The sequence below is a fragment of the Oenanthe melanoleuca genome, chromosome 2 (assembly GCF_029582105.1).
Source record: "Oenanthe melanoleuca isolate GR-GAL-2019-014 chromosome 2, OMel1.0, whole genome shotgun sequence".
NCBI classification, from domain to species: domain Eukaryota; kingdom Metazoa; phylum Chordata; class Aves; order Passeriformes; family Muscicapidae; genus Oenanthe; species Oenanthe melanoleuca.
Window position 1 is genome coordinate 122369076 of NC_079335.1, and position 15276 is coordinate 122384351.

The following is a 15276-nucleotide window of genomic DNA, read 5'->3' on the forward strand; positions in this document are numbered from 1 at the left end:
CGGTTACCAAAGCCCCATTTACTAAAAAATCTATGATAAACTTAATTGCTACTAGAATTTAACAATGCACTATACAGTTTAAAGGTTTTGTGAAAATCCTTTCAAAAGCCTTCTTAAAATTCCATGTAATAGTTGTGCATTTTCTTGGTAGAACTGATTGTAATGCTCTTGCAGTTATATTCCCACACAAGCTATCTGCTGAGCCAATTTTAAGAGGATGGAACTTTTCTGCTACAGAATGCTGAAATCCAAGTGATGAGACACTCCTTTGCAGAGAAAGTGGCTGACACAGCACAAAATGGCAATGCCCAGCTGTCTTCTGCAAAATGTGATTAAATGTGGCTGGCACTAAGAGAATTTCTGCTTGAGAACGGCGGCTGAACCTCACGTTCACTATCTAACATGATGACGAAAAGTACATCTTGCCTGTACTAAAACTCATTACTTGCCTAGCACTTCACAGAATGGCACTTTTTTGGTTTCTTCACCCCCACCTTGCTCTCTCCTGGTTCAATATGATTAGACTTTGCCCAGGCAGCATTAGCAATTTATACTGATGAGTGACACATTACTTAAAGAGACATATATGGCTACATTTCTTCTAAAGACTCGAAAATAAAATCAACCTTGAGAGTAAACATGAGCACTTAATTGGGTAACTATGATAATGTCTTCAAATCTTAGACTAATAATTAAATATCTAATTTTTCTTTTGTCATACAGAGTATGATTACAGGTGATGTGCTAAAATAATTTGCAAGGTAAGAAATTTGGACTAATGAGGAATTAAAATATATAATTCTTCTTTAATTACATACCTTCTGGTTCTATGTAAAACATAAGACAAGAAATATATTTCTAGGTTAAGAAATTTATCTCAGAAATCTGGTAGCAACAGAACAACACTTTGCAACAGGATGCCACCAGCCTCCACACACACCTTTGCACATCAGAAGTCCTTGTTTATGTCACTGCAAAGCACACACCTTGTAATTTTCTATTGATTGCCTAATTCTTAATGAATATTCAAATCAAACAAGATTATGCACAATTGAAATGTGGGGTTTTTTTAATGCTGCCCTCCTGGAAGCCTATCTCATCTCACCCAAGAATTTAAACAAGACTCAAAAGGTTTAAAAGTTCAAGTCAGTTACAAGCTTTTCATCCATACTTTTTTTTTCAGACATTTCCAAAATCAACATTCAACAATCAACATTCTACTAACTAAGCAAATAATAATCTAAATTTCCAAACTGATTATTAATTGAGAGTAGTGATGGTCAATTACAATTTATTGCTCAATTTGTTTACGGCTCTACTGTCAGCATGACATCCCTAATTATCAATACCCAAAGAGCTCCTTATTTTATGAACTCTGAAAGTAGGAAGAGAACTGGATTGACAAAGAAGATCTGAATGTGCAAGGTCTGATGCTTTGCAAGCTACCATGTAGCAACTGTGATACATATGTGTCTTCCTTTTGTGATGTCATTTGAAAAGGAATGTAAAATAGAGAAAATTTGCTTTAAAACCAGTATTTTCATGTCTTTTACATTTCAATAGAGCATCTTCAATATGCAAATTCACTGTCACAATGCTTCCCAATATTGTACATATCTAGAAATCAATTTTCAATAGCAAGAAAGAGAAAGCCTCCAGTTCTGTATGGTGCAAGCAACATTGATTCCTCTGTCCTTCCTACACATTACTCCTCTTTCAACCTTCTCACTTTCTTTGAGAATATGTACAAAGAGGGTGTATAAAATCTTCCTGTTGTGGTGTGCTGCTCAGAGTTCAAAAACAGCTCTTTTTTTCCCCTTTTTTAAAATTCTCTCATGCTGAGTTAGCATTACACCAGATTCCCTGGCTATATTTCAATCATGACACTAGCTGATTTCTGGATTTTTCCCAATTGCAGCTAGCTCCCAGCAGAGATTTCTTGCCACTCAGTACTACAGCAGCAGGCAACATAGGCTGTAATTTCATTTTGTCATGGCTTAGGAAGAGTAAGTCACGATTCAGTAGCACAGCTATTACCCAGATAAACCATAACTGTAAGCAGATTTTGTTAGAAGCACAACCTAAAGAAGGCACAGAGTAGCAGCAGCATTTCCAACAGCTGCCCATGAAGAGATTTTGCTTCCTTAGCCACCACCTTAGAGTAAGTAATATTTATTATACATAAACTAGAGGTTTAGTCTATTAAATATTAGATTGTGTATGTTTAGATTACATGCATTAAAAATGCACAACCTCTATGCTGTTTATGATTTGCTGCCAGTATTATATTAATAAGGTACCCCTTAAATGTTCCACTGGCAATTGGACATGGGTATGTATTTTAACAAAAGTGATAGTTAATGACCAAGCTTGTTTCTAATTTCAGCCATACAGCTTTTTACTTCTGCAACATATTTTTCATCACAATGAAGCAGAATGATCAAGACAACTTATAAAAAGCAGGACTACTTCAGTAATAATTTGATTTGTGTGATACAAAGCCTCATAAAAATTAATTTGCTTCATTTTTGTATTGTGTTTTGTGTCAAGGTTTTGGCAGCAGGGTGGGGGGCTGCAGAAGTGGCTTCTGTGAGAAGCTGCCAGAAGCTTTTCCTACATCTGATGGAGCCAATGTCACCTGGCTCCAAGAGGGACCCACTGCTGGTCAAGGCTGGGCCCATCAGCACCAGTGGTGGTGCCTCAAGGATAATGCACTTAAGAAACAGGAAAAACCTGCACAACAGCACCTGGAGAAAGGAGTGAGAGGAACAGCCCTGCAGACACCAAGGTCAGTGCAGAACGAGGGGCAGGAGATGCTCCAGGTGCCAGAGCTGGATTCCCCTGCAGCCCTTGGTGGGGCAGCTGTGTCTCACAGCCCATGGAGGATCACAGGGATGCAGAGATCCACCCACAGCCCATGGAGGATCACAGGGATGCAGAGATCCAGCCACAGACCAGGGAGGATCACAGGGATGCAGAGATCAGCTTATGGAGGATCACAGGGATGCAGAGATCCACCCACAGCCCAGGGAGGATCACAGGGATGCAGAGATCCAGCCACAGACCAGGGAGGATCACAGGGATGCAGAGATCCAGCCACAGCCCATGGAGGAACACAGGGATGCAGAGATCCACCCACAGCCCAGGGAGGAACACAGGGATGCAGAGATCCACCCACAGCCCATGGAGGATCACAGGGATGCAGAGATCCACCCACAGCCCAGGGAGGAGCCCCTGGAGCTGGTGGATGCCCAGAGGAGGCTGAGATCCCCAGAGGGAAGCCCATGCTGGAGCAGGCTCCTGGCAGGACTTGTGTCCCCATGGAGCAGGTGTGCTGGCAGGACTTCTGAACCCACTGGAGCAGGCTGGTCCTGAAGGACTGCACCCTGTGGAGAGGGACACAAGCTGGATGGAGCAGCTTGTGAAGAACTACTGCTCTCACACTGAGACAAAGAACAGTGTGCAAAGCTTCAGCTTTGGAAAAAACTCTATATTGTTGGATTGTTTATGAAAAAGAGCAAATGAAGATAAGCAGTAAGGTATTTCCTCCTTCTTCTGCATAAAAAAAAATAGGGGGAAGAAAATAAACTTGGTAAAAAAACATATGGACCAAGTGCCATTAAAGTGGCTCTTTTGTTTGGTTGTTTTTTGTTGTTTTGTTTTTGTTTTTTTTTAACAAAAAAGCCTCATTTAAAACTGCAGTGTATATTTAAATCTCAATTTTCTAAGAATATACCACTGGTAAAAGAGACTCTTAGCAGGTTTATTTTAACTGCTGTTTTTTGCTAAAGCTTACTGCAAAAAAAAATTTATGCATTTCACTTTGCACTTCTAATTGGTAATTTATTTTTACAATATATTTTTGATCTATCCCAGTGTTATCTTTCAGAATCAGAAATTCGGTTTTGTATTTGAAACAACAATAATACATTTTAAAAAATAGCTCTATATTCCAATTTCTTTAAATATCTGGCTGGTACTAGTTGCACTATCATCTTTCAAAGAGAGACTTTTTCAGACAATGTTTTTTCATGTGAAAGACAATGATTGTATTATTCATTTTACGGTACTTTTTTTTTTTTTTTAAATACAGTTAAGCTTCACCCAAAAAATACAAGCACTAGAAACCCATGATGAGGATCTGCCAGTCACCACCATGAAATAGTTGAACTGATAACATTGATTTTGATGTGGAGAAGAATCAAAATAATAAAAGTAAGCATCTTTTCCACAAATATTTTACAGTGTTTAATCCTTTTTTGTTTTGTTTCATTTTGTTCTTTTTCATTAAAACCTAAGCCTCCTACCTAGACTATAAGAACCTTCTGCCAACTAAGTGTATCTAAGTTTTTTGGATTAATTTGGGGATTTACTACCAACTAACTTATCCCCTGTTCATAAATCAAGCCCCAGCTTAAGTTAATTTCAAGGCTGATAATTTTTGGAACATTTTATGGTATAAATTATTCATTACACAGATGTATTATACCTGTTTGCCAGAAAATAACAGAGGCTGTGCCAACTCATTTTTAAAAAATATGATACCTGGAAAGCAAATATTAAAACACGTTTGGTAATACTTCAGCCAAGTGATATTGCCATACACTAAAATTTCACCCTTTTTTTGACCATCTTGGCAGTGAAATTCATTTCTGTGCCAAGGTCTGGCATTACTGAAGTTCTTAAAACAGGGTATAAGTGGCATAAGTGTGTTAAATTTTCATATGGCCTTACAGATTTGGTTTATTTTCTCTTGTTCAATTTTAAGGAAATCATTCCAGTGACAATGGTTGACTGCTCCTCAAAAACCTAGGAAGACAACAGTGATTTCAAAACAACCAAATATTATCCAGCTGCTATATTAAAAAACATCTTTCTTTCTTTCTTTCTATGCCACACAAGAAACCAATGCACTAGTTAAACTCTCATCAAGAAACTTCAAAATATATAAATAAACAAAATAAACAAAAATGTTTCACTCTATCATTCTTTATGACCATATTATAATATAGATCATAATATTCACACCTGCAGAAGACAAATGCAGTTAGTGAATTCCACTATGTAATTTTGCTGTAAACTACCTTAAAACACTCCAAAGTTCGGGCTGAAAAATGTTGCACAGAAACTGAACATTTTTTCCCATTATATTATGTTCTGCTTGAAGCAGCAAGCAGATTTATTAGCAGTATTCTTTTATCATTTCTCAGCTGCAATGCTGGGTGCCATGATGGCAGTGCATTTGCTTCTATGTTCTGTCCTCAAAAGAAGTTGCAACAATCTCTGTGATTTAAGGTGACTAAATGAGGGCCATCCTTTGTCAGAATATGTAACTGAAGCAAGTTTGAATTAATTCAGAAGACCTGTATGGATTTTTTTTTCATATTTTTAAAAAATGTATTTTAGATATAACTGTAAAAGTGCATAGTATTGAATATAAGCACATGTAAAACATATTCAGGCATGATTAAGCATTATATTACTGCTGCATGCCAACTTCATCTGTTACATTCAAATAGGGTTTTCTTGTGTATACATTCACAATATCTCCCACTCCAGCTCAGAGAATTCAGCATTTTTACAGGCTGGGCCAAGGCATCCAAGTTGGGTAAGAGCAAATGACGAGAAAAAAAACCTAAACATTTGAAAATGCTAATTTTGCCTAGCTCACAGGGTGAGACAAAGATAAAATTCAATTCGTTGTTAACAACTCAATTACTTCCAAAAGGTCAAACTTCCCTTTTCCCCATTTCTGAAATCATCACTTCAGTAAGACAGACTTTCTCCTAATTCTCAACCCAAATGAATCCATCTTAGTGACCCCCAACAGCTAAATCAGAGAAGGCAGGGGTCCTAGGCAAGAAAATTAAAATATCATAGCATGAAGTGATTAAAGGCTGCAAAGCCACACATAGCCAAAAAAGCACTTAAAGCACTGCATGCCACCTCCACTTTGGTATTTCCTAGAGTTTGAAAGGTTAACATTAGGATTTTGGATTCATTGCTTAGTTTTTAACACATTTGTGTGAAACCCCATGTGTGAAGAAATGCTTCCTGTGTTTAGAGAAAGCCATAGTGAAAAATATAAAATTCCACAAACCATAACAAGGTTGTCACCTGCACAGCACAGGAGTAGATCAGACACTTCTGCACTCCTCACAGACCTTCTTAATCACCAACCTTATTTTTGATTGGAATAAAATTCCAGGGACTACAGGAATTGAACTGTGCACTTTCTTCTTATCATCTGACCAAATTTAAAGATTTGAAACACATCTTACATATTAAAAATTCTTTTAAACTTAAAATATTTTTTCAAACAATATATTCAATAATGTAATATTGCATTACATTAATGTAATGCTCAAATACATTTGCATATTCTTTGTGTGAAAACAAAATAGACCCAAAGAAATGTTTCTACCTGGCTAATAAGCAAAATCACCCATGATTTCTTTTGAACACAAAATGTGTACAAAAATATATTACTTTCCAGGGTTGGTATGTTATGTATTTGCAATTCCAGAAAACATTTCCTGAGGGGTTTAGATGAGAATTCTGTGCTGACATATGTAGACAATTTATTTCCACTGAAAAAATGCAGTACAGTAAAGAAATGAAATAAAAGGAAACTAAACAGAAGTCTAGAGATGAGGCAGCTGATCCTGCAGTACTCAAATAATGACCTGACACATACACTCTGCAGTGTTTTGCAAAACAGATAACATGCAAAGATGAGCAGATAGAAACTTAACTAGCATGGTCAGAGTAACCACCATGATGATATGTTTAAACTCCTTACTGCCTTGGTCCTTGCAAAAGTTTAAAATTGGAGATGACATTTCAAACAGTACTTTTTCACTGGAAGGCAGCAGAAGGAAGCCCACATCTAATAATAAAGAGACCTCATAGAAAGATCTCATTGTACATAAACAAAAAAATGGTCAGGCCACATTTATTCCTATTAAATATTATCATGTCATGATAGTGAATTATTTTGGTTTACGTTTCATTTATATTTCTTAAATTCAACTAGAATGAGTTGAAACAAGTGTCTATATTAAGCCTGAATACCACTGATAAAAACTACCAGGAAACTCATGATTTATATTGCTCTTTGGCAATCCTGAAAGAGCACTGTAATCCTTTTGGAGGGTGAATGGACAGTGTTACAGAAATGGAGACCTTATAAGTTTATTTCAGCTTTCATGTGATGTAACAAAATCTTTTTTTTTGTTTTTGAGATGAGAGAGCTTGTCAGACCTTAGTAGTGAGCATCACCCATTCCAAAGAAGTGACAGCAAGTATTACCAGAGAGAAGCTGTTGCCCTCATGCCCTACAGCAAAGTCACTGTCTGTCTATTATTTGACAGGCAGGGTAATATGGGAATATGCTACGCTGGTGGAAAAACTGGCACAGTTGCTGGAGTGTCCTGCAACTGGGATGAGCAAAATGGAAGTAGCATGTCCAACGTGCTAGATAACAATTTTAATCATATGTTTATTACTGCTAAATTACGTGCCTTGTACTGCTGACACCTGCAAGTGCTTGGCAAATCTGAAAATAAAATAACATTATTCGCTGTCAGCAGAATGCAACTTTTCCTGAACATCTAAAATTGAATTTCATAACTAGAAGTAAAAGCTAACAGCCATTAAAAGTTCAGCACTATGATCTCTCTTGTCATTGAAATAGTGTCAATTACCTACCAATTATTTTCAAGACCCTATAGTGCTAGTGAAGATATACTGTTGGGGAATTTTAAAATGTGTATTATAAGTGATTTAAACTGGACCAAAACAGATGAGCAAAGTCAAAAGAATGAGAACTAAACAATAGTCTCCTTGGCAAAAGCAGAAAATCCCATTTTGCTGCTATAATCCATACTAGCAACTTCCCAGTGACACATCAAAAATTGGATGCAGTGAGTGACTGAGAGACTGAAATCATCAGTAGCTTAGGCTTGCAATTCATCCATGGGTCAGGCAGAGTGCAGCAAATGACCCAACTTTCTCTACACATGTTCACTTCTCAGCTCCAAGCACACATTTGAGAGACCACCCCCTCTGAGGAGGGGTAGAAAAAGCCTTATCATACCAGCTCCTCCTGGCTGTGAAAAATCACAGATATAAACACACAATCCTAAAACCATGTAGAACAAAGAATTTTATGAAGAAATTCAAGAAATTATGAAGTATAAGACAGTGTCCTAGTCCTTTAAAAACAGGCTCACATTACGGCTGTAAGGAGTTTAACTTGATACCATATTTTTTAAATTTATTACACTGCATAGGATAAAACAGAAAAAAGCTACCAAAAAAGGCTTTGAGGAACATATAGAGTAATATAGCTTTATGAGAGAAATTTCTCTGCACAGCTCTCTGGAAAAGCTTTGTGAAAGTGACTAAACAAAACCACAAGGAGTCCCCATAAGACAAGTTTTTCAGTATCTTTCATATTTATTACATATTCACTAAATGCAATTCTAATTGCCTGTACTTGAAAGTCCAAGAGACTTTATTTAAATTTACTCGTTAAAAATCTTTATGAATGAAAATCAGACACAAGAACATTTTTAAAATTCATAGTAATCACTAAGATAACACAAAACGTATAATCATTCTACTGAAAAATTTTGTTTACTCTTTAAAACATTCAATTTTCCAACACAACTTAAAACTAATGCACACCCTGCAAGAAATGAAGTCCATTATAATTAATTTACCTCATAAAGTAGCTAAAACATTGTATCTGATACATGGTGTACTGATCTCCAGGAAACCACAAGCAGAAATTATAAACCCATGGATTTTTCTGTTTATTTGGAAGTCAAGACTACGAGAGATACAAGATTTTAACTCATGTTATCAGGACCCCATTTTAGTTTAACCTGGTGACAGAAATTCAATAACAGTTTTAATTCACTCTTGGAATGTCTCTTGCATGTAAGTGGTATTCAAGAAAGACTGCTTGATGTCCAAACTGTAGTGGACAGCTAATTTCCTGTGTCTGTCTCTGTACCTCCTTACAAAAGAACAATTTGATTAATTCCCCAGGGGGAAACTGAATAACATATTTGTGCAATTGGAAAGGGACACTAGCAAGCCAAAAAATGATACCACTCCCTGAAGGTTCTGTATAAAAGTAAACACATGACAGAGTGCAAGTATCCAAGTGTGCTGACAGGTAACATATGAGAACATCTCATCACAGCTATGTCCCTGTGTACCCAAATACTAAGGCATTTACTAGGTAAAAGATTCTGCAAAATACAAAGAAAGTGGCAGTAACCTGAAAAATCTTGAAGACTCTTAGAATACTCTTTTATTTTTACACTGAGGATGCATTTATAAATCCACTTATGGAATCAATTGGAAAGTGTCTGTTCAGAGATTACAGTGATGATAGAAAAGAACGCCAGTGCTAAAGAAGCTTCTGTGCAGACAAACAAATAATCAGAATCTTTATTTTTTGAAAGAATACTATTACTTTCAGTATTATTAAACAGCTAATCCATGTCAAAAATGTAGTTCCAGTTTTACAATGTTATATTTGAACAAGGCATGCTAATCAATACAAGGTATTGATAATGTTCATATGAATTTTCAATGAAAGAAAAAGATTTAGTAATTCAAATCATCTTCCTTTGTTTAGAGAACATATATTTTCTCTCTCCTTAAAGGTTTGCATTCTGTAGTACTCCTGAAATACTTTTTCTTGTCAGTATTACCAATGCTGATATAGTATCAGTACTCACACCTTTCTCACAGAGACCACAATGCCAAAAACAAGCATTTAACTAGGACAGTAAAATGTTCTTTACTGATTAAGAATATTTCCATTTTGCATACACTCTGGGGTTTTTCATATCTGTTTAAAAGAGAATTTGAAATCCTTCTTTTATGACCTTCTCCCAAAGCAAACCTATGCACAGCAATTCATAAAAAAATTCGGACACAAAGTAAAAAACTCCTGAAACCAGAATACTTCAATCATTTTTAGGGTGCATTAACTTACTTTGGAGGATGTAGAGTCACATTCCTGACAAATCCATCCATAGCCAGTCTGTTTAGGAGACTTTTTCAAGGGAGGATCTAGACAGCCAAAATGGTAGCAAAGCCTGCATTCATCACACCTGCAAGAGAAAAACAAAAAATATATTTATATTAAATGGTACTTCTATACTATTTTAGACTGAGCTTTCCTGCAATTCTCAGCAGAAGATTTCCTGATCCATTATCATAATAAAGAAAATCAATTTTATATAAGAGGTTATTTTAAACAGCCACTTCAAGTAGGTTCTGCTTAATCTGGAATATCCTGATGCAGACATTCATGTATCACCTTTGTCATCACTGTATATAAATGACAACATTTCAAAGACTTGCAAATTAATGAAAAAAACTGCTTTAATTTTTAGATACTTCAGTGTCATTCACTGCCCTTTTATTTCCAGAAAATTTAAATTTTAGACAGTAACAATATTTTTTTTCATAGTTTTAATACACTGTTTTGCACATGTAGTTTTTCAAGAAAACTATGTGAAAAATTCACCCACATATTAAATAACTCAAGTATAATTTACAGCTATGAATTACATTTTTTACACCAAGACTATGTGGTTGATAAACAAATATACAAAATATTTTCTCATTCACACTGAATTTTCTAGAAAGGGCATTAATTTAAAACAATTTCACTGTGATCTTTCACTTATAAAAGTGCTCTGTGTACACACAACAAATGTATGTTCTTCTTTAATAAACCTTTCATTAGTTTTTAGTACTACGCATAATCCACACAAAAAGCTCTAAACATATAGCATAGCTATTGTTAACCTACTTTTAATGTACCACAAATAGAAAACATGCTACAGTAGAACAAGTGTTTCATGAAGGGATTTTTAAATCAGAATAATAGGCTCAAAATGAGTAAGAGATTTCTTCAAAGCAAATAACAGAGGTTTTCATATACCCTACTGAAGTTCTCTTTATTTGCATATCCCCCTGTATTCCTTTGTATGAAAAGGGAGGTTTTTTTCAAATTTACTTTTCAACAGTCTCTTCATTAAACAGTCTTAAACTCTGATTTAAGGCCAATATTGAAAAATAGGAAAGAGTAAATGTTTAAAAATCAAAAATTTTAAAGAAATCCCTCGCACTCTCTTTCTCTGCTTTCCTGGCCACTCTTTTTTTTTCTCTACAGCATCTGCAAACACAAAAATGCCCAAAAATTGCAGTAATAGCATGGCATAGGCATCATCAGATCAAAGACAGAGGGATATAATTTATCAACAGAACAGAAAGTGGGTTGCAGAAAGAAGATTCAACTAACAGAACATACTGCTGCATTAACAGAACAACAATGTTCATGGGACTTCTCCAAGGATTAGTCTCCCAGTAAAAAGAAATAACTGTTTTCAATTATGACTGGTTAACCTAAGTAAATACTTTTGTCCTCATTGCCAAGGCTGTGCTTGCTAGGAGTCACAGGCAACACGAGCACTGGTAAGGGTATGGCATTTACTGTTCCCAGCTGAATAGAAATCAAAAGCAATAATCTGACTATCCACAGGATTCAACACTGGATGACATGGTTTTGATACCTTTTTTGAAAATGAGATATACCATATTGCAATATATATCTTTAAGATTGCTTAGAAGTGACTCAATCTAACTCCATGACAAAGAAAACAGTTAAAATAGAAAACCATTCTCAGTTTTTAAAGCCGGAATAGTTCTAATATTACTTAAAATCAGGAATATATGCAGTTTTATTTCCTGTGAAACGTGTATTAAAATAATAAAAAGGTTCAGAATGGGGGATGGAATAGGTCACACTCCTAAATCCCAACAGTGTATGTGACCTTCAGCTAAAGATTAAGCCTCCTTTGAGCCTCAATGTTCTCATCTGTAAAGGAGCATATTTTTACTAAGCTATTTCTATATCTGGAATCTTATGCATGTAAGGGCTTGCACTTGAGCAGTGCTTATCAGAAGCCCCTTATAGTAAACTTAAGGATCTTCTTAAGTAACTGAAAATAAAGAAACATACTATTTCTGACTGATTTAGATAAGAGTACTTTCAGAGTTTAATCCTAAAACCTACATTTGATTTAAACTGTTGATTTAGGTTTTGCTTTGTTTTTTTATGAAGTAATTTCTTTGTATGTCTATGCTCAAAAGAAAATGTTTCCCTTTTAAAATTACACTTTAGCATCTCTTGCATTTTTACCATTTTGTATCTGAATAGTGGTACTGCACTTTCAGCCACGTTTCCTCAGAATACACTGAGGGATTTTGCAAAGCCAGGTCGAAATAACCGTGACATTGTGAAATTAAATATGGATCTCGAGGCACCATTCTAAAGTGCAACATTTTTAATATTTATTGCCATTAATTTTTATCACTTCAGAATGTTTAGTTTGGCAGAAGGAAAACTGCATTTTCCTAGAATGAGTTAAAAATATCTCTATGGAAGTTTTCAGATATTAATAGCTTCAATCCTCATCTGCACAGCTAAGGAAATGCAAATGAGTACTTTCATATATCAAAACATAAAAAGCTGCATGGTGATAAAAGTGTAACTATACTAAATATTTTTTAATGTTTGCTGCTTTTTACTGGAATACAGATTCTGTTTTACTGGAAAACAGAAATTCATTGATTCTGAAGTTCCCAGAGCACGATGCTGGGAAAATGGATGAATACACACTGTACCTTGGTTAATGATGCTCTAGCTGTCTGAAAATCATTGTCTGCTGAGACTGACCAGGGACAAAATGTGAAGCTTACACACATCACAGTGAAAAAAAAAATAAATGGCATTCTTAATTCCTAATTCCAAAAGCAAATGTTGCACCTAAGTTAAAATGGCACTAATGAAACAAGATTAATCTCTCAAGTGTATACTATTAGCTGTGTTCTTTGTCTCACAAGATAAAAATGATAGAAATCCCACTGTCACATTCAGAAAATAAGAAAGTGACACAAAATACAGAGTATTTTTGACTTAACTATAGAAAATGAAATTGCTGGGTCACAAAAAAAGTCATGCTGATTGTCTCACAGCCTGTCAGTAAATGCACTCACAGATCCATCACATTCTGATCATTTACAGAGCAAAGGAGTCATGTGCCACCATCATTTACAAATATCATCCACTTCCATCCTGAAGATGGCTTAACAGCACGAACAAAACTGTTGGGATGGGGAGGAGGGGAAGGGAAAGAAGCCACTTCCTCCATATTACAGGTTGTTGAAATTTTTTACCCTTGTGCATTCAAGGTCTCACATTCAAACTGAAACTAGCAAATATTTTATCTTGCTGCTGTTTGTGGATAACTATTTTTGTGGTGAAGCACTTGATTCACAAATGCAATTAAGTGGTGGGCTGCCTTCAGCAGCCTGGTTAGGTGCTGTACTGAAAACTTTGTGGAAATAAAAGCAGAGCTCCACACAAAGACAAGCTAACCTAACCCCCTAAATTATCTCTAACTGACAGGTAATTGCTTACTATCACTGTTATAACAAGCTTGAAATTACTTTATGCATCAAAATTAAAAATCACGGTGTTCCTCATTCCAGCAATTAATGAGGATAGATACATGCCCACTAAATACAGAGAAAATGGAGTGTGAAGAAGAAAGGTGAATTCTGAAGTAGTTATGATAAAAAAGTTTAAAAAAACCCAAACATTTTTACATATAGAAGTATAGAGTGCATGTCAGCTATCTCTTCACCACAAGAAAGCTTGATTAGGCATTTCCATACCTGAAATATGTTTGCTTTGTCTTTAATAGAGTGATCTCTGTCTGCTCTTGCCCTTGGATTGTTTTTATTAGTTTTTTTACAGTACAGCTGGCTGTGCTCAAGCCCTATCGTGTTCATAATTAACTAATTATGCTCTAATCAATAGTGCAGACACTGATTTTACAATGTAAATGAGATAAATGAGATAATGGCTGGGGTCAATCTCATTTTATTTACAAAGCTCAGCACACACATCCAATTTCATTACATTGCATCTACCTGCACAGGAGGGAGTGTTATCAGTTGGCCTGCAGAAGTCTTGCTGCAAGCACTGGGGAAAAAGACCTGTGCATTTACAGAAGAGCAGTGAATACAAACCTGCCTGTCACTGGCACATTTGTAAGTCACTGGTTAATATCATCGAGAACCACAAAGAGCTGATTCAGCCAGAGCGAAGAAACCTATTTTGCATTCACGAGACAGCATCACCCATCTATAGCTGTAAAAGTAATTACCTACATGTCCCTGAAACACAACATTAATAAGCTAATCTTTAAATACAACTTTCCAAATATGCTTCAGAGACTACAGAAAATCTCACTTATGTACGCATCATTGCACACCGCCTGCAGTGTCATGCCAAAAGGTACCATGGTGAACAAAATACAAAATTGCAAAATATATATACTGCTCCCAATTTGTCACAACAGCTTGGAAAGATTTACTTTAATGAAAAGGAAAAAAAAAAAGATATAAAACATTGATACATATCTCACCATTAAATGTAGAGAATTTGTCATATAAACCTTACTCTGACAAACTCAGAATTAGTCAGAAAAAAAATCAGAAGTAAGCTAATCCAGAATTTTTAAACTTTAAGGGAACTGCAGTAGGATGCATTATGTACCTGCATCCACTTGCTGGAGACATGCAACACAATAGCTACTGCAGCTCCTGTGTAGATTTAACTACTCATCCTTTGCTGGCTTGTTTTGGAGCTCATTTCTGACAAAAGGCTCCTAGCACCTGAGGAAGAGACATCTGAGAAACTGATCTGCCTCTCCTTTAATCCCCAGTGTACAAGTGCTGAGTCACTCTGGAACTGCAAACAGAGACATGATTTGGGGTTAATTTTAAATTGTAGCACACTCTTGATTTCAGATGAGCAGCTTAAAACCAGCCATGACCATGTAAGTCACTGTCAACACTTGGTTTCTTACTAGCAGCTGTATGATATACAATAAAAAGGAGCATATAAGCATTCCGAAAACCCCAGAGTAAATCTATGCAGCTCAAGTGAATTCCAGCTGTAGAACCAAAACGAATTACTTCAGCCTGGAGTAGCTGAGGAGTGCTCCTGTGGCACCCTACTGCATCCAGATCACAGGAGAGATACATTCTGGATGACAGGAATGAACAGTGTGGTGGGTTGCAGCAGCAACTCTTACATGTCACATCAGAGAAGCAACTTTCCTGAGCCCTTATTTAAACAGTACAATTCAAGATCTAATGGTGAAATAAATG

The 15276-nt window shown here is 35.9% G+C and overlaps 1 protein-coding gene across 3 annotated transcripts in view; it reads right to left on the reverse strand.

Annotated features, from left to right (window-relative positions):
- The window catches only part of PHF14 (PHD finger protein 14), a 157793-nt gene that overhangs the window by 42913 nt on the left and 99604 nt on the right, over window positions 1-15276 (reverse strand). For all 3 annotated transcript variants that reach the window (XM_056482924.1, XM_056482922.1, XM_056482923.1), the window contains exon 17: window positions 10019-10136. In XM_056482924.1, coding sequence (XP_056338899.1) covers window positions 10019-10136 — 118 coding nt within the window. The remainder of the gene's footprint in view (window positions 1-10018; window positions 10137-15276) is intronic.